The sequence below is a fragment of the Hippopotamus amphibius genome, chromosome 7, assembly GCF_030028045.1.
Source record: "Hippopotamus amphibius kiboko isolate mHipAmp2 chromosome 7, mHipAmp2.hap2, whole genome shotgun sequence".
Lineage (NCBI taxonomy): Eukaryota > Metazoa > Chordata > Mammalia > Artiodactyla > Hippopotamidae > Hippopotamus > Hippopotamus amphibius.
In genome coordinates this window covers 114388454-114409008 of record NC_080192.1, presented here as the reverse complement: position 1 = coordinate 114409008, position 20555 = coordinate 114388454, and the positions used below count along the sequence as shown (strand labels likewise).

The following is a 20555-nucleotide window of genomic DNA, read 5'->3' as shown; positions in this document are numbered from 1 at the left end:
TGTTGCTGTGGTGAATGGGATTGTTTCCTTAATTTCTCTTTCTGATCTTTCATTGTTAGTGTATAGAAATGCAAGAGATTTCTGTGTGTTAATTTTGTATCCTGAAACTTTACCAAATTCATTGATGAGCTCAAGTAGTTTTCTGGTGGCATCTTTAGGATTGTCTATGTATAGTATCGTGTCATCTGCAAACAGTGACAGTTTTACTTCTTCTTTTCCAATTTGGATTCCTTTTATTTCTTTTTCTTCTCTGATTGCTGTGGCAAGGACTTCCAAGACTATGTTGAATAGTAGTGGCGAGAGTGGACATCCTTGTCTTGTTCCTGATCTTAGAGGGAATGCTTCCAGTTTTTCACCATTGAGAATGATGTTTGCTGTGGGTTTGTCATATGTGGCCTTTATTATGTTGAGGTAGGTTCCCTCTATGCCCACCTTTTGGAGAGTTTTTATCATAAATGGGTGTTGAATTTTGTCAAAAGCTTTTTCTGCATCTATTGAGATGATCATGTGGGTTTTATCCTTCAATTTGTTAATACGGTGTATCATATTGATTGATTTGCGTATATTGAAGAATCCTTGCATTCCAGGGATAAACCCCAGTTGATTGTGCTATATGATCCTTTTAATGTGTTGTTGGATTCTGGTGGCTAGTATTTTGTTGAGGATTTTTGCATCTAAATTCATCAGTGATATTGGTCTGTAGTTTTCTTTTTTTTGTAGTATCTTTGTCTGGTTTTGGTATCAGGGTGATGGTGGCTTCATAAAGTGAGTTTGGGAATGTTCCTTCCTCTGCAATTTTTTGAAAGAGTTTGAGAAGGATGGGTGTTAGCTCTTCTCAAAATGTTTGATAAAATTCACCTGTGAATCCATCTGGCCCTGGACTTTTGTTTGTTGGGAGATTTTTAATCACAGTTTCAATTTCATTCCTTGTGATTGGTCTGTTCATATTTTCTGTGTCTTCCTGGTTCAGTCTTGGAAGGTTATACCTTTCTAAGAATCTGTCCATTTCCTCCAGGTTGTCCATTTTATTGGCATATAGTTGCTTGTAGTTATCTCTTATGGTGCTTTTTATTTCTGCGGTGTCCATTGTAACTTCTCCTGTTTAATTTCTAATTTTATTGATTTGAGTCCTCGCCCTCTTTTTCTTGATGAGTCTTGCTAGAGGTTTATCGATTTTATTTATCTTCTCAAAGAACCAGCTTTTAGTTTTATTCATTTTTGCTATTGTTTTCTTTGTTTCTATTTCATTCATTTCTGCTCTGATCTTTATGATTTCTCTGTGTCTACTAACTTTGGGTTTTGTTTGCTCTTCTTTCTCTAGTTGCTTTAGGTGTAAGGTTAGATTGTTTATTTGGGATGTTTCTTGTTTCTTGAGGTAGGATTGTATAGTTAGAAACTTCCCTCTTAGAACTGCCTTTGCTGCATCCCATAGGTTTTGGATCGTTGTGTTTTCATTGTCATTTGTCTCTAGGTAATTTTTGATTTCCTTTTTGATTTCTTCAGTGATCTGTTGGTTACTTAGTAGCGTATTGTTTAGCCTCCATGTATTTGTGTTTTATACAGTTTTTTTCCTGTAATTGATTTCTAATCTCATAGTGTTGTGGTCAGAAAAGATGCTTGATACAATTTCAGTTTTCTTGAATTTACCAAGGCTTGATTTATGACACAAAATGTGATCTCTCCTGGAGAATGTTCCATGTGCACTTGAGAAGAATGTGTAATCTGCTGTTTTTGGATGTAATGTCCTATAGGTATCTATTAAATCAACCTGATTTATTGTGTCATTAAAGCTTGTGTTTCCTTATTAATTTTCTGTGTGGATGATCTGTCCATTGGTGTAAGTGGGGTGTTAAAGTCCCCCACTATGATTGTGTTACTGTCGATTTCCTCTTTCATAGTTGTTAGCATTTGCCTTATGTATTGAGGTGCTCCTATATTAGGTGCATATATATTTATAATTGTTATCTCTTCTTCTTGGACTGATCCCTTGATCTTTATGTAGTGTCCTTTCTTGTCTCTTGTAACATTTTTTATTTTAAAGTCTATTTTATCTGATATGAGTATTGCTACTCCAGCTTTCTTTTGATTTCCATTTGCATGGAATTGTCTCTTTGTTTTAATTTCTGGGAGGTTTTCATTAGCATTATCTTCTAATCCTTCTATTAGTTTTTTTTTTCCCATTAGTTTTTTTATTTGTGTTATCAAATTTGAGATGTTTTACTATTTGTTTTCTGATTATATTCTTTTAAATGGAGTATTCTGGGATTCAGTTATTGTGTTATAGATTGACTTTCAACCCCTTCATCCTCCCTTTTTGCTCTCACCGTACTTTTCTTTCTCACAGTACTTGGTAGCTTCAAGGGCTAAGTCAATACACACTCTGTGCCTGCCTTCTCCATGGCATCCCTTTCTATACCACAGAGATTGTCACTTCCTTCTCTTGACTAAGTGTGTACTTTATCTTTTTCTTTTCTTTTCATCTGCTTTCCATCTTCTAAAACTTTTTGTTGTTGTTGAAAATCTCCAACTGTTGCTTCATTTTTTGTCATTGAAATATTAATACATTTTCATTGCTATTTTGGTGTGGTTTCTTGGGGGAAGAGGAGATATATGCATATGTTCTATCTGCCATCTTAAAATTGGAGTTCTTCCTTTGAGGCTTTGGTAACTTAATTTTATGGTTGTAATTCAAATAACAAGTTAAATATGTAAATTTAAAATTAGTTAGTTTGAAGAAAATATTGAATGAAAGGCTGAGTCAATCTTTTTTAACCAAATAGATAATGTACTTTGTAATAATGCATTTTTTTGAATTTTATTCATGTAGAAGAAATTGAGGAAGAATCTGAAACAACAGTTGAGGCCGACTTGACCGATAAACAGAAACATCAGTTGAAACATAGGGAACTCTTTTTGTCACGCCAATACGAATCTCTGCCTGCAACACATATCAGGTAAGAACTTTTTAGAAATTGATGTGAAGTACTCAGTAATATTGTGACAATCGAAAAAAAGCCAAAAAACTAAACTAAAGCAATCTTTTTGAAAGTATTTTCCAAACTCTCCCCACAGTCTTGCTCAAATTAGTTCACTAATGGCTTCATTATGCGATCTTATCTTGGAAATTTATAGTGTATAGTAGCATTTTAAAGCCCTGCAAATGTTCTATAGTAAAGTAACCATGTTAGCTTTGTTTTAATCCAGACTTTTCCAATTTATTCAAGTATGTATTAACATCTTACAGAACAGTCTCCAGCAGACACAATTTTGGGAAATGCTGGTCTTCTCCAGATTCCTAGAAAATAATATAGTCATTGGAATCCAAGAACCAGAACCCAAGATTTGGTTCCCAGGCAGGTGTCTCTTGACCTTGTAGGATACAAGACTTTATTTATTTATTTTTGAAGGCCTCTGGGATGAACACTTTTTGTTCTTTATTACTCACTCATTTGCATCTGCTTTGTGCAATGATGGGATGTAGAAGTGAATTCAGTCCCTGGTTTGTAGTTTTGGGAGAATGGTGGTGGTCTTTTTGATTTGGTAGTGGTAATAAGATTTAAACACAGATATAGTTGAGCTCTTTCTGAATGCTCTCTGTAATAGGTGCATCTTGGAATTATAACAAAATGTTTAAACTGAAAAGACAGGCAGTTGCTGATCCTCATTGTTAGGAAAAATTCAGGAGTTGGCATTTACTCAACCTTCGAGAGATTGAGGGGCATGTTTCAGGTAAAGGGACAGTTGAGCATAGGTGTGTGCAAGGGAGCAGTCTGTGTCCAGGGTGGTGCGTGTGGGAGATGCAGTGTTTTTGACCCTTCACATTAAAGGAATTCCTTCAACTTTTTTTCACAACCTTTACTTCTTTTATTCAACTCTTCACTAGTTGTGATTGTCTTAAAAACTGTTTATACATGGAAATAAAATGTATTAACTGTTTATTTTGAAAAATTGACCCCTCTTCTTTAGCTCTGAATGTCGATATTGTATCTACGTCTGTCTTTTTTGGGCTCAGACACATTGGAGACTTCTTGAAGCTGTGGTTTGATCTTTATAACACACACCCCCTGTCAACTCCCCAGACCTTTGTGTATACTTATCCTTCTCTTTTCGGAAATGGACACAGAGATCTTCTAAGGCAGGAAATGTATGACAGAGGTGCCAGAATTCCTTTTCTCTAAATCTTTTCAGAGATAACTTGATCCTCCTCAGTACTTAACATTATATCATTGCTTTATTTAGGTTTTTTAGGGGACACTGTGTAGAATGGCTAGAGTTAGTATATTCTGTGTGACTTAGGTCCTTTGTTAGAAAAGGTAATCAGACCAGAAAATGTGGGAACAGTCATTTAACTTAAAAATAGGGGTATTTCAAGAAATAGGAAAGTAAGTTAATTTTTGCTCGGAGATGAAACATGAAAACATATTTTGTGATTATTTTAAAGATATAGGTAACTAATAAATGCTGAAAGGCCATATGCATTTATCATTTAATTGGAAGAAGCTGGAATATAAAGATTCATTTTAAGCTCAAGAAGTTATGTGGCCAGTCTATAAGACTCTTGCCAGAACAAGAATCTGACAAATGGTTTTAAAAATGTATCCAAAACACGCAAGTATATTTTTAATTTACCCTCCTGATAGCTTGGAATCTGTTTATAAGTAATGTTGGTTTCCTTTAACAGATTGCTTGGAATGGAAAAACTAGTAAAGTATTTTTCATGTTTCATATAGACAGAGAGTATATTGAAATGTAATTATCAAGACACCCCTTTGTTGAACATAGAAATTACATAGAATATATGATCATTCAGTCATGTTGAATACATTTCTGAGTATATTTTCAATTAGGGAGCTTACTAACTGCTTGTTAAGTAAGAACAAGGTCCCCAGCTTGTAAACTTAAGGAGTTTACCTAGTGGCAATTCTTTTGAATTATGAAGAAGAGATATAGACATTTGAGGCATTTGTTTATTCATTTATTTTTTGTTCCCAAGTTGAGAGGGCATTGTGCAGAGCCATACTTTCTCATCTGTGGCTCTCATTTTCAAACAGCTGAATGGAATCAGGGGCAGTCTCCAGCCAAAGCACGAAGCCATGCTAACCAGCCCTCATGCTGATGTAGAACAAGTGCACATTGGAGTGATCTTGACATTTTGCTAATGTTGAAGTCATGCCCTATCTATTTGTTCTATAACAGGGGAAATTTACTGAAGTCCCATTGTTCTTTGGCAGCAAAGAGGGATAATTTGATGCATACTGGCTTTTTATTCTCAGGGACATTGTCAAATGCCCAGAATTTCCTTGGTGCTGTATGGAACAGAGGAGAAAACCTGGCTGAGGCATTCCTGAGGTCCTTTGTAGTTTGTGAGCTGTAATACTAACTGGATGCTATAAGCTTCCCAAAGTGACAGGGAGGCAGCTCTTCCTTCCTTCTTATTTCATTGGAAGAGAATGACTAGGACCAGGACATTTCTGGGTAGAGTTAGTGATTCATCTCTTTTTTGATGGGATTTGAACATCAGAATCCCTTTGGAACTTTTTTTGGGGTGAAGGGGAGAGACAGAGCGGAGAGAGAGCATGCTTCCTGCGTGTGCCTTAGGTCATTAATAATAGATTATATGCTGCGTGGGATATAAAGCACTATAAAATTTATTGTTATGCCAGCTGCTAGACCTCTTACAAAGTGTGTATGTGCGTGTGAGTGTGTATGTGTGTATAAAATACTGTGTTCAGTTGTACAGAGCCCATGTTTATTGAACTTGGCTTTTAATAATTCCAGCATTTATTGAACCTTTATGATAGGTGTTATACCAATTACTTTACATGTATTTTATTTGATCTTCACAACGACTTTGTAATGTAGATCCTGTTATTATCCTCATTTTACCTGTGAGGAAACTGAAGCACAAAAAGGTTAAATAACTTGGCAGCCTCACAGCTTTTAAATGGCGGGTTCAGATCTTGAACTCAGATCACTCAGCTGCAAATATTATAATATGATATATACATGACTCTAAGTGTTAAAAAGCATCAGAGACAGAAAGGAAGCTATTTAGTAGCTTGTTGAATAGATAGGCTCTTTGATTTTTCTATTTTTTTCACATAATTTTTCTGTTTACTTGAGTCAAATGGGCGGAACGAAGTTAAAAACTGAGTTAAGCATATAAACTGTACTATTATAGAGTGTTAGAGATGTAAATAGCGACTGGGAACTACCTACTTGATGGCATGCCTAAGTTTATGAATGTGTCTTATATATGGTCCAATGTCATTTTTCCTCATCTTGAACACACAAAACTTGGCTTTTTAAAAGCTGCTAATTATAGCATTGTATGTGTAGTGATTAATCTCTTCCCTGCCTCTGGTGTAGCTAGTTAGTCATATTTAAACAGAGCCAGCCTTTTCCTGCTTGCCAACTTTGGGATCTGGATCACAGCCTTTGAAGTTATGCTTCATTGTGTCTTAAATTTCCTTAAGTACCCGTTGATTATTGGCCTCGGTGTTTCCTATAGTAAGAGCTTTTGGACTGGATGATTTGTTCTCCAAGTCTTGTTACGAGGAGTGAGTGGTGATAGAGAAACATATCCATGTCGTTAGGCCTGGCCCTGCTCAGAGCATCACTGGTAAGGATCTTGTCTATCTCGTTGCTTAAGCTTGACTATGCTTTTTTTATTTTTAATTTTTAAGTGACTTTTTGTTATTATTTTTTTATTTTATTTTTTTAGCCATGCTACTTGGCTTGTGGGATCTTAGTTCCGTGACCAGGGATCAAACCCAGGTGCATGGCAGTGAAAGCACCGAGTCTTAACCACTGGACTGGCAGGGAATTCCCTTAACTATACTTTAAAAAAAATAGTTAATTAATTAATTATTTACCGGTTGCATTGGTTCATCGTTGCTGTGCGCAGGCTTTCTCTAGTTGCTGCTGGTGAGGGCTCCTCTTCGTTGTGGTCCGTGGGCTTCTCATTGTGGTGGCTTCTGTTGTTGCAGAGCACAGGCTTTAGGCGCTCTGGCTGCAGTAGTTGTGGGACGTCGGGCTTCAGTAGTTGTGGGATGTGGGTTCAGTAGTTGTGGCACACGGGCTTAGTTGCTCCACAGCATGTGAGATCTTCCTGGACCAGAGATCAAACCCTTGTCCCCTGCATGGGCAGGCAGATTCTTAACCACTGCGCCACCAGGGAAGTCCCTTAACTATACTTTTTTAAAAGTTCAGAGAAACTTCCAGAACCTAAATTTAGTGTCAGTAGTAGAATAGGTCTTAAAGACGTAGATGCGCATAGTGTTCAAGCAGTCTCTTAATGGTAGGGTGCTTCAGAGAAAGCCTTACATTCCTTTCCTCTTAAACAGTTTTTAGGTTTGGATTCCAGAATGTGATGGTCACTACCACCGTAATCACCATTATTGCTCCAGTGAAGACTGGCTGCAGGAATTCCATGGCGTCCAGTGGTTAGGAGTTTGTGCTTTCATTGCCAAGGGCCCAGGTTCAATCCCTGATTGGGGAACTAAGATCCCACAAGCCCCATGGCACAGCAATCTCTTCCCGCCCCCCCGCCTCTCCCTCCCCGCCAAAAAAAAAAAAAAAGAGAAGACTGGCTGCAACCACAGTTTATAGTGAACTTTTCTTGGTTTAAGTGATGCCATGTTGCTTCTACATTGTCTCCTCACATCCAAAATGAGGAGCTTTCTTAATTCAGTTGAAAAAGTATCTTGAGCACCTGTTAAAAATGTTAGGTTTTATGTATAATCTACTTCAAATCAGACATCATCTTAGAGTGTAAGATTCTAGAAGCTCAGTATCTCCTTTCTTTTTCCTGCCTGCTGTGGAACACAGTGCCCATTAGCCAGTTAGACTTTGAGGCTTGCATAGTTTTCATTTAATTTTATTTTTGTTCTTTAAGGACTTAAAAGTCATCAACAGATGGTAGAATAATCTCCTCTCAATTACTACTTACCTCAAATGAAGTTTTTATTTTTATTGGAGTATAATTGCTTTACAATGTTGTGTTAGTTTCTGCTGTACAATGAAGTGAATCAGCTGTATGTATACATATATCCCCTCCCTCTTGGACCTCCCTCCCACCCCACACCCCCCTTCCCACCCATCTAGGTCTCCACATAGCACTGAGCTGAGTTCCCTGTGCTATACAACACGTTCCCACTAGCTATTTATTTTACACATGGCAGTGTATATATGTCAATCCTAATCTCCCAATTTGTCCCACCCTCCTCTTCCTCACCTGTGTCTCTCTGTCTGCATCTCTATTCCTGCCTTGGAAGTAGGCTCATCTGTACCATTTTTCTAGATTCCACATATATGCATTAATATACGGTATTTGTTTTTCTCTTTCTGACTTACTTCACTCTGTATAACAGACTCGAGGTCCATCCACATCTCTACAAATGACCCAATTTCGTTCTGTTTTATGGCTGAGTAATATTCCATTGTATATATGTGCCACATCTTTTTAATCCATTCGTCTGTCATTGGACATTTAGATTGTTTCCATGTTCTGGCTGTTGTAAATAGTGCTACAGTGAACGTTGGGGTGCATGTGTCTTTTTGAATTATGGTTTTCTCAGGGTATATGCCCAGCAGTGGGATTGCTGGGTCATATGGATCGTATGAAAATAAAAACATTTCAGGATTGTTTTACTATCAGAAAATGCAGGCGACTTTCATATTTATGCTTTTCTATATTTTCACTTTTTCTGAAACGAAAACACATTAGATATATAATGGAAAAACGTATTATTTAAAAATTTGCACATTTGGACATTAGATAGAAAGGGAAAATGTCATTTTGTGTTCATTTTAATCCCCCTACTTGCCTGACAACCTGGCTGGTTTTGATGAAGACGGAATAGATGGGAATCTACTAAAAACTAAAGTCCTCTTTACCCTCCCTTCCCCAGTAGTAGTAGTAACATTAGATACTATTACCATTTGATAGTGGACCTGTTTCTGATTTAGGTGTACATTTTCCAAATATTTCTGTTGCAAAATGCTAAGTTTTCTTCTATTTAGTCTGTCAATTTATATTCCCACCACAGTATATTAAGAATATGCCCATTTTGCTGTTTCCTCAACATCACTGCATATTAAAATTAAAAAATAAACGTTTGTTGTTTATTTTATGATAATGGAAGAATTATACTTTATTGTTGAAATGGAAAACACACACGAAAAGACCCAGACACACACTGCTGTAAGTCCTCCACCCAGCAGTGCTATTTTGGTGTATCTTCAGTGCATTTTTCTTTCCTAATCTATGTGCATTCATTGGATTTGTGCTGCACCTTGTGAGTTTACTCCGAATGGCAGAGGAGCTATATTCCTTGTGTGCAGCTTCCTCTCTTGTTAGGTTGTGCAGCTTCCTCTCTTATCCTTCAGTGCTGCTATTGTCATCTTTGCTCTTTCTAGGTTGGTTGGTTTGTTTTTAAAATGTGAGAAATATGGTTGGGAAGTGAATGATGGAACAGCAGGAGGAGGGGAGGAGGACAGTTAAATAAAGGCTGGAAGAATTCCATTCTTGAGACATTAACAGGCATGCCTGATAGGTTTGGTATATATGAAAGAGCAGAATGAATCTACAGTAAGAATACTTTGGGGAACTCCCTGGCAGTCCAGTAGTTTGGACTTGGTGGTTTCACTGCTGGGGCCTGGCGGGATCTTAAGATCCCGCAAGCCACAAAAAAACCCCAGAAAACAAAAAATGAAAAAACAAAAAACTCAGAAAGGGTGCTCATTCAAAAACCAATCCAAGTGTCACCGTCTTGGAATGGACAAAAATTTTTTAAGATCACATAGATATTCTATGTTTTCTTGAAGTTTTACTGTTTCACCTTTTATATTTAGGTCTGTTTTATGACTATGGTGTGAAGATGGGTCAGTCAGAAAATTAAATTTAAAAAGATATTATTTACAGTATCAAACACCTAGGAATAAATCTAAAGAAAGATGTCTAAAAAAAGGGAAAGATATATAAAAACTCCACATAGAAATTACAGAATATTGCTAAAGGAATTAAAGACTTAAGTAAATACATGATAATATGTCTGTTTTTCCCAAACTGATCCAGAGATTCAATGTAATTCCAAAGAAAAGCTCAGCAGATGTGTGTGTGTGTGTGTGTGTGTGTGTGTGTGTGTGTTTGTGTATAAATTGAGCAGCTAAGTCCAAAATCTATGGGGATGGAAAGGACCAAGAACAGTGGTTCGTGTACTTTTGGGTGTCCGCCTGGACGCATTCAGGAGGGGCTTTGTGAGATCAAAACTATTTTCGTCACAACAGTAAGATGTTATTTGTGCAAAAGCAATAGTGGGTAAACTGCTGGTACCAAGTCAGCAGGAATAAAGTCAGTGTCACCAAACTGTGTTGTAATTGTCACTCTATTGTATGCATTTGCAATTAAAAAGGAAAGAGGGTAGGGGAGACAAGTTCCGCTTAAGAATGTTCTTGGCAAAACAGCACAATTTGTTAATTTTAATAAATCTCAAATGCATTTTTTTTAAATTGAGGAAAAATTCACACAGCAACATATTAAGCATTGTACAGTATACAGGGTACAGTTCACTGGCATTCAGTATACTGAAAACGTTACACAGCCACCACCTCTCCCTTGTTTCAAGAGGTTACACATCTTCATTTTACGATGTGTGTAAGTCAGATCATTATGCTGTACCCCTTAAACTTATATGGCGCTGTATGTCAATTATACCTCAATAAAACTGGGAGACAGAAAAAGAGGTTACATATCCTTTTAATGTTCCAAGTGCTGAAATGGGAAGTATACATAAATCACTTCGGGTGCATATGGAAGTGTGATGGTTATTTTGAGAAAAAACTCATGGGCTTGTTTGCAATATGAGCTGAGCTAGCTACCTTTTTCATGGAGCACCATTTTTGCATGAAATAACATCTGGGAGATGAACTATGGTTATTTAGACATGAGTATTTGATGGATGTTTTTTGAAAATGAAGTAAACTAGTTACTTGTGTGAAAACGTAGTTGTCTTTTAAGCCAGACATTGAAGAGATTTGCAAAAATGTAAAATAATGCCACTGTTCTCATTAATTTTGAGGGGGAAAATATGGTAATTATTTAAAACAAATATTTGCCAATATCTAATGTTTATTTTTATTTTAAAATAATTAGCTAATGTTAAATTTTTTAATCAGTTTAAATTTCTATCATGGTAAACATTGATAGATATAACCCACAAAGGCAAAAGTTCTTTGAGGCCCTCAATAGTTTTTAGGAACGTAAAGCAATCTTGAGACCAAAAAGTTTGAGAACCATTGGTAAAGTCAATCTTGAGGAACAAAAATGTTAGAGGTTTATATCATTCAATATTAAGACACTTGTATAGCTACAGTAATTAATGTAGGGTAGTACAGGTTAAGTGGATTGTGAAATAAACCAGTGGAAAAGAATAGAAAAGCCAGAACAGACCCGAATATATGGTACAACTTGATATTTGTTGAAGGCACCTTTGCAATGTAGTGGAGAGAAAGTGGTCTTTTCAGCATATGGTGCCAAATCAATTGGGTGACCCTAGCGGAAAACAAATGAAGGCTTCTCTCCCTCTCTCCCTGTCTCTTTCCTCTCCCTCTCCCTCTGTCTTTGTCTCTCTCTCTCTCCCTAAACCCTTGCAATTTTTTTTTTGTTGGGTTTTGTTTCTCACCGTTTGCATTTTGCTGATTGTATCTTCTTGGTGTTCAACCACATTTCCCTCTCCCACACATTTCTGGTGAATTGGTAATAGAGGACGCAGTTTCCTTCATTCCTCCTGCCCTTCCTCCTTCTGTGGGGAAGAGCAAAGTACACGAGACAAAAATGTCTTCATAGGTGGTATTGTATATTAAGAGGTATATAATCTCTCATCTCTGGATGTCACTGGCATTTATTTGATGCTTATTGCCTGGAGTTCCATTAATCACAGTTGTTATAGAGTGATGATATTCTAATTATGTTCTTTCATATACTAGTTGGAAGGCTTTTTTGGTTATGACTCTTAATTTTAGTTTTATGTTTTAGTGTATAACAACTTACAGCAGAGGCTATAAACTTTATCAGACTCAACCTCTCTTTTCCATATTTTTTAATACTTCCTATGCTATTCTGGAATGAAATATATAGATAATTTATTACTATACATGTGATACATAGATTGGCTTGGAATTGAATTTTGGATTGAAGATGACTAACCCCATTGTCCTCAAACAATGTTGTTTTAATGTTGTCATTGAAAGTAGTTTTATATCACATAGATTCTCCATACTCTGCATATTACCAGTTTTCTCCCCTTATTTTAAGTCTTAGAAATCTCTTATCTATTGTATCCTGAAATTTCAATGATGCCTCAATGGTGAGGATAATTGGTAGATCATTTTAATTGAAAGATACCTGTCTTCATTTGTAGCTGGGCATTTTCCCCTAATATTTCATTTCTTCCATTTCCCAGCATTTTTGGTCTCTTTAAATTTAGTGTGGTGTGTTTTTTTTTTAATTTATTTTTTTTCTTGAGGTAACACTGGGTCTAACAGTATATAAGTTTCATATGTACAGTATTTCTACTTCAATTACACTACAGTGTGCTCACCACAAAAAATTTAGTTTCCGTCAGTTGATTCCCTTTACCTGTTTCATCCTCCCTGGCCCCTTCCCCTCTGGTAACCACTGTTCTCTTCTCTGTATCTATGTGTTTGGTTTGTTTGTTTATTTTGTTTTTTGTTTGCTTGTTTGATCCCACATTCGAATGAAATGTCTTTCTCTAATTTATTTCACTTAGCATGCTATCCTCATGGTCCATCCGTGTTGTTGCAAATGGCAAGATTTCATCTTTCTTTATGGCTGGTTAAGATTCTGTTGCATATATATCCTACGCCTTCCTTATCCATTCATTCCTGAAGTGATGGATACTTCGAGAGTTTCCATGTCTTGGCTGTTGTAAATAATGCTGTTGTGAACAAGCACTGGGGGTTCATGTATCTTTTCAAATTAGTGTTTTCATATTCTGGGTCGAATACCCAGAAGTGGAACAGTTCCATCACATGGTAATCCTGTTCTTAATTTTTGAGGAATTTCCATACTATTTTGCACAGTGGCTGCACAAATTTAAATTGCCATAAACAGTGTATATGGGTTCCCTTTTCCCTTTTCTGCACATCCTTGTCAACACTTGTTATTTTTTGCCTTTTTGATAATAGTCATCCTAACACATGTGAGGTGATATCTCATTGTGGTTTTGATTTGCATTTGCCTAGTAATTAATGATGCTAAACATCTTTGCATGTGCCTATTGGCCATCTGTATGTCTTCTTTGGAAAAATTTATATTCAGCTCCTCTGTCCAGTTTTTAATTGTTATTTGTTTTGTCATTTTTTTTATTGTTTGCATGTTAGATCTCCTGGATTGATTATCTGTCTCCTTCCCCCCCCCCCCCCCCCCCCCATTTTTTACCTTTTTGTTTCTTTGTTTTTGGTTTGGAGCTAAATCTTTGACTTTTATCTTCTAGTCTATCTAGTGATATTTTGATTTTGCCAATCATATTTTAAAGTGTCAGAGCCTCTTTTTTGTCTTCTGAATGTTCCTTTTTAATGCATCCTTTTTCTGTTTTATGAATGCACTGCCTCACAAATGTTTTTAGAAATTCTGATTGTATCTTCAGAGTTCTCTTTGTTGCTTAAGCCACCTCTGTGTCCTCTAGGTTCAGTTTTTTATTTTTTTGAATTTATCTTTTGTGCTGTAATGTTTCTGCAACTATTAGATGATTCATAGCTATCTGTACTTTTTTAAAACTAAGGAAATAGTGAGGCTGACCAGGAGCTACATTTATGTGGACAGACTGCTGGTAGACTTCCTTCTATTAGGATGTAGAATGAGCTTTTCCAGGTTGTGCTCTTAAGACTGGAATTTTTTTTTTTTTCTGTTTCTGTCTCTTTCTCTGTCTCGCTTTCTCTTTTAAAAGCCTATAGCACAGGGAATTCCCAGACAGTCTTGATGCTGAAAACTTGGCCTCTGTGCACTGGTACTGCATTGAATCTTGGAGACAGAATTTTGGGCAAAGTAGAAAACAATATTGCTTTGCCAGGCAAAGGGGGACATAGTGGGTTCCTGCCCTCAAAAACTGTGTGTCCCAACCCGGGAGGATTTGGTCAGGAGTTTTATAGCAATGGTTTAAGGGTGATGTTGCTGATGAGACCTTTAATCTGGCCTTAGGTGGTCTTCTCTGGAACGAAGAATGCTGACATCTTCCATTTGTTGTGTTTCAGTTCTGTAAAGAGCTCAAAATATATTGTAATGTGTATCCCTTGAGGCGGAACCAGGACCCTGCCTCAAGGCTGCTCTGTTGTTTCTTGGCTGCTCCTCCCTTGTCTGTGTATTCCCTTCCTTCTCTAGTTAGCAACTGTTTGAATCTGCCCTTTGGGACTCAGGGAAGGTTATGGAGGCTCAAGTCTGTTCCTTAGAAACAAGGAATGGGGGACGCAAGAAAGGCTTCCATGCCCAGGAGCCCCACACGGTCCTGCTTGGTTTCATTCTCTCATCCAAGTAATGACGAAGTCCAGTCCTGCTTAGATCAGATGAGATTGGGCGCGCTCAGGGTGGTATGGCAAGACTGGAATTTCTTTAGGGCTCTGCTAGGTAAATCAGTTCCATTTTCCCTAGCATCAGGTCACTTTGCATGTTTTGGGCTTTGTCTCTTAATTGCTGTCCCTTGTCTGATTGTGTTAGGTAAAACCACCAATGCCATGTTTAATAGTAATGAGTAAAGTGGGCATTTGTGCCGTTTTCTTATCTTAGTGGATATATCTTTTTTTTTATTTTTTTATTTTTTTTATTTTTTATTTTTTTGGGGGGTACACCAAGTTAGTGGATATATCGTTAGTGTTTCCCTGTTAAATGAAATGCTCATCCTAGACTTTGGTTTGCCCTGCTCAGTCTCTCTCTTTTTAATTTTTTAAGAACTTTTATTGAAATGTAATTGACATACAATAAACTGTATGCTGTATATTTAAAGTGTACAATTTGATATTTTTTCTTAGTAATGTATATGTGGCAATCCCTATCTCCCAGTTCATCCCCCCCCCCCCCCCCGTGTCCATATGTTTGTTCTCTACATCTGTGTCTCTGTTTCTGCCCTGCAAACCCTTTGATTTGCCCAATCTTATCTGTCTCTGTCTTCCAGAATTTTCTGAAGTCTTTCATGTACTGATGACCCCCTTATTGTAGTGATTTTAGGTTCTTTTGTTTTTTTTTCTTCTTTTTTTAATATTGTGGGGTTTATTTTTTTAATTTTTAAAATTTTTTTTATTTTTTGGCTACGTTGGGTCTTCATTGCTGCTCACGGGCTTTCTCTAGTTGTGGCGAGCAGGGGCTCCTCTTCATTGTGGTGCATAGGCTTCAGTAGTTGCAGCATTCGGGCTCAGTAGTTGTGGCTTGTGGGCTCTATAACAGAGGCTCAGTATTTGTGGTGCATGGGCTTAGTTCCTATGTGGCATGTGGGATCTTCCCGGACCAGGGCTCGAACCCATGTCTCCTGCATTGGCAGGCAATTCCTAACCACTGCACCACCAGGGAAGTCCCAGATTCTTTTGTTTCTAATGCTCTTGCTATAATTTTAAAGGCATCTTAGAAAAGAGGTGATAAACCACATGTGTTTTGCCTGTCATTAACTCGTTATTATTGTGAGACTTCAAAAATGTCACCTCCCCTTCCCCCCATTGGAATGCTGTTAAAACGTCTTTTAGTTAGGTCTCTGAATAAAAATACAATGTTAGGATTTATCTCCATATGTGTCTTTGTGAAACTAAGTTACCAAATTGTTTTGGAAATTTTTTGTAACTTGAAAAAACATTTTCATCCATTTCAAAAGGTAGTTTTTTTTGGTTCATGCTTTACCTAGAGTAAATTTTTGAAGGTAGAATTTTTCTTCAGGTGGTCATACATTTCTGAAACTATAAATGAACAGAAAATGCCTAGCTATATGCAGAATTGTTTTTTAAAACAAAAAAAAATGGGCAGACTTCCCTGGGTGGTCCAGTGGTTAGGACTCTGTGCTTCCACTGCAGGGGGCATGGGTTCAGTCCCTGGTTGGGGAACTAAGATCCCATGTGCCACGTGGCACAGCCAAACAAACCCCCTCCCCCCCAAAAAAAAACCTCACCCCTATCCACCCCCCTCCCCAATAAAACCCACAAAACAAAACTAGTAGTGTTACTGAAACCGTGCATCCGAGATTGGGACTCGAACCCCCACGGCCAGGACTCAAACCTGGCCAAAACTCAAGGTTTTCCAGCTGAGATCACACACCCGATTTCAGGACTTAATGAAGCTCAGGTTCTTGATGTCTCATCACAGAAAGAATTCAGTGAGCGACAAAGAGATAGGTAAGAAGTGGACTTATTAAGAGAGAAACGTTCTCCACAGACAGAGTGTGGGCCATCTCAGAAGGTGAGAAGGGCACCAGGGTATGGGGTTGTTAGTTTTTATAGGGGTGGGCAATTTCATAATAATGAATGGGAGGAGTATTACAGCTATTTGGGGGAAAGGGTGGGGATTTACAGGAATTGGGCCACCACTCATTGTTTGATCCTTGTGGTCTGGCCTTGGATCTGTCATGGCACCTGTGGGTGTGTTATCTAGCTTGCGGACCTGTTAAAATGAGCATATAGTGAGGCTAAAGGTCTAGTGGAAGTAGACTTGTCCCTCCATCTTCCCCACCCATTTGGCTCTAATCAGTTTATGTCATGTCCTTGGGCTCTTTCTTTCAAAGGTTGTGCCCTGCCCCCTTCCCTCCTGTTTCATTACCAAAGTTTGTGTCCCTGACACACAGTGAGGCCAGATAAACCGAAACATTGGCGTTTGGAGCAGAGAAAGGTTTATTGCAGGGCCAAGCAAGGAGAATAAACGGCTTATGCTCAAAAACCCAAAACTCCCTAATGGTTTGGGGAGGAGAAGTTTTCTAGGCAAAATTTGAGGTGAGGGCTGTAGGATGTGTGGCTTTCTTCTGATTGGTTGGCGGTGAGCAGTGCTCCAGGAATCTTGTGCTGGGTGGGGGCCTTGGTTCCTGCAGAAGAACTCAAAAATATTATGTATATTCCTTGAGGAGGAACCAGGATCAATTTCTAAGTATATAAATAATAAAATAGGACTCCACCGTGGATTAGCAGTCTTTCTCCAGTTTGGCTACTAACGTTAAATAAACTTATTTGGAATCTTTAAAATGAAATTAAAATAAAGGCAGTTTTCTTCCTGTACATTTCACTGTGCCAGTATTTTTATTTTAAGATGTTAATTTTTTTGCAATTTTCTTGGTATCTGTAAACAAAATTTCAGTTAGCCAAAGGAGAGCTATTGAGACTGTAAGTAGTGCTACTTAAGAGATGAATGTAACATAAAGAAGTTATTTACTTACTGTGTTTAGGCTCTTAGGATTGCTTAGGAGGAGGAGGACTAGAGGAAATACATAGAAACTGGAGAAAAGTCATATCACAATTTAACATTTTAAAGTCTACATATTTAGCACACTTTTTCTTGAATGTTGTGTTTATACTATATAATCTTTCCTTTGAAATGATCCAACCCCTTGGGTTGAAGTGTTTTCTTCTCCAACTAAAGTCATAATGCAGAAATGCATTGGCCTGTATCACGGTATAGCCTACCTATTGTCTCAAGTACTGGTAATCCACATGGTCGTGGAAAGAAATGCTTGTGAGATTTTCCTAGTAATCGAAGCAATTTATTTGTCATCCTGTCTTGGAGAAGAGGAGCTTGGTAATCCTAGTGCCTTGCTTTGGACATTCCACTTTTTCTTAGTTACAAAAAAGGAAAAGTGGCACCAAGAGAGGATTTTTTTTCCCTTGAATTTCTCTTTGACAGTTTCTTTCATGTCTGTCATCAGACCTCCAGAATCATGGGTCAGTGTCTTGTTGCTTTGGTTCTCTCTACGTGCCGCAAATGGAAGGGGCTTTCCGAAACACTGCTTGCCACGTTTCTTCACAAAAGCCATTGAGCTATTGCATTAAACTGAAACTTCTCTTCTTGGCTTTTCATGCCTCTACCTTACCTAGTTACAGTGATGTTCCAGGTTTTGTTTTGTTTCTTGGGGGCTTCCTTTAACTTTTATTTGTTAACATCTGTTAAAGTAGTATTACCAACAGAAAATACATCTTTGAATAGAAATATTTGAAAGTTTCCAGATTTCTTTCTGCTTTTTGTCCTCCTCTTTTTGTAATCTAAAAATTCATAAAATTATATTCTTTTGCTTATATAGGTAGTCCTTAAATATTTGTTACTAAGGTACAGTTAAGAAAACCGTGGTTCATCAACTCTATAGTGTTCTCAACCAGGGTCTGTTTTGTCTCCCAAGAGACATTTGGGACAGTCTGGACAGTTTTGGTTGTCACAACTGGATATGGGGCTGCTCCTGTCATCCAGGGGCTGTAGGCCATAGGTACTGCTAAACATCCCATGCATACAGGTCAGCCCTCCACAACCAAGAATTATCTGGGCCAAAAGGTCAATAATGCCAGTGTCGAGAAAACCTGATGTAGTGTTGTCATAATTCTTGCTCCCTTGGTATATATGATATTCGTAGAAATTTGTGCACTTTAATTAGGACCCCCCCTTCACTTTAAATTTAAATTTTAATATTTCTTAAAGTCATGTATATATGTATATAACTGTCTAATAATATTCACGGCAGTCACGTACCTGGTTCCCACTCTGCAGTCATTTTCAATCTCTCCGACAATGGCTTTGGCACTTTTACTACTCTTACACTGCTGCTATTCGTTTTCAGTTTTAGAAATCTCTGTTTTCTCTTCTCCATTCTCTTTCTTTTGTGTTTCCTGTATATTACAATTTTATTTAACTTAATAATCAGTGTTTGTATTTTATGAACACAAATATTCCTCACGTAATTCTTTCTTGTACAACCTTTTGTTTTCCTAGGAGTTAATCATTGTTTTGCCTTTTCTTTTTGATTCGTCTTGTAAAATGTAAAAAAATTTTAGTCCTTGCTTATCTGACAATGTTTTCCACACTTGACTGATGATTTGTTTAGGCATTTAATTCTGGTTTGGAAATAATTTCCCTCAGAATTTTGAATCTTTTCTTTTGCCCTGTCTTACATTGCTGCTGTTGAGAAATGTAATCTCCTCAAAGCATTTTGGATCATTGAACTTCATTATTTTTTAAAAATTTGTTCATTGTATTTGGTGGAGCAGATGCTGTATAAAACTGCTGAATTTCCACTCGCAGAACCAGGCATGGTTCTTCATATGAAAAAATGCCCAGAATTCACTTTGTGGCTAATATAAGACTCATAAGACCAATGATGCAAGTGCCCCCCCCCCCTTTTTTTTGAGGGGGGTCTTAAAAAATAAGCATTTTATTTTGGGATACTTTTTTTTTTATATTTATATTTTTAAAAATATGTATGTATGTATGTATGTATTTATATTTGGTTGTGCCAAGTCTTCGTTGTGGCAGGCAGGCTCCTTAGTTGCGACTTGCTGACTCCTTAATTGCAGCACGTGGGCTCCTTAGTTGCAGCATGCGAACTCCTAGTTGCAGCATGCATGTGGGATCTAGTTCCCTGACCAAGGATCGAACCCAGGCCCATTGGGAGCATGGAGTCTTAACCACTGCACTACCAAGGAAGTCCCTGGGATACTTTTATTTTTTATTTATTTAATTTAAAAAAATATTTATTTGGTTGTGTTGGGTCTTAGTTGTGGCAGGCAGGCTCCTTAGTTGTGGCAGATGGGCTCCTTAGTTGCAGTTAGCCAGCTCCATAATTGTGGCGTATGTCCCTGAGATATTTATAGATTTACAAACAAAGCTGCAAAGATGGTACAGAGTTCCCATATACTCTTCACTCAGTTTCCCCTAATATTGCTGATTTATATAATCATTGCATCTTTATCAAAACTAGGAAATTAACATATATGTTACTATTAACTGAACTCCAGACTTTATTTAGATATTACCATTCTTATTCTGATGTCCTTTTTCTGTTCCAGGATTTACCCTGACATTGCATTTAGACATCATGTTTCCATAGTCTCCTCTGATATGTGATAGTATCCCAGTCTTTCCTTGTTTTTCATGACCTGGAGAGTTTTGAAGAATGATACATGTATATTTTAAATAATAACTTTATTGAGATATTGTGATGGTTAATTTTATGTGTCAGCTTGACTGGGGCTATGTGATGCCTAGATATCTGGTTTAACATTCTGTGTCCATTTGAATCAGTAGACTGAGTAGATTGTCTTCCCCATTGTGGGAGAAATCCTCAGTTGAGGATCTGAAAAGAGCAAAAAAGGTAGAGGAAGGGAGAACTGTCTCTGCGTGATTCTTGGTCTCCTGCCCTCGGACTGGGATTTACAGCATCAGCACTCCTGGTTCTCAGGCCTTTGGACTTGGGTTAGAACTGCACATTTTGTTTACCCATTTATCAGTAGATGGAAATTTGGATTGTTTCCACTTCTTGGCTATTATGAATAATCCTGCTGTGAACATCCATGCACAGTTTTTTGTGGATGTA

The 20555-nt window shown here is 37.5% G+C and overlaps 1 protein-coding gene across 8 annotated transcripts in view; it reads left to right on the top strand.

The window, feature by feature from the left end:
* The window catches only part of MTA3 (metastasis associated 1 family member 3), a 159243-nt gene that overhangs the window by 55353 nt on the left and 83335 nt on the right, over positions 1-20555 (top strand). For all 8 annotated transcript variants that reach the window (XR_009054597.1, XM_057740918.1, XM_057740913.1 and 5 more), the window contains one exon: positions 2828-2954. Coding sequence is in view for 7 of the 8 variants with exons in the window: in XM_057740918.1 (XP_057596901.1) it covers positions 2828-2954 (127 nt within the window). In the remaining variant the exon portion in view is untranslated. The remainder of the gene's footprint in view (positions 1-2827; positions 2955-20555) is intronic.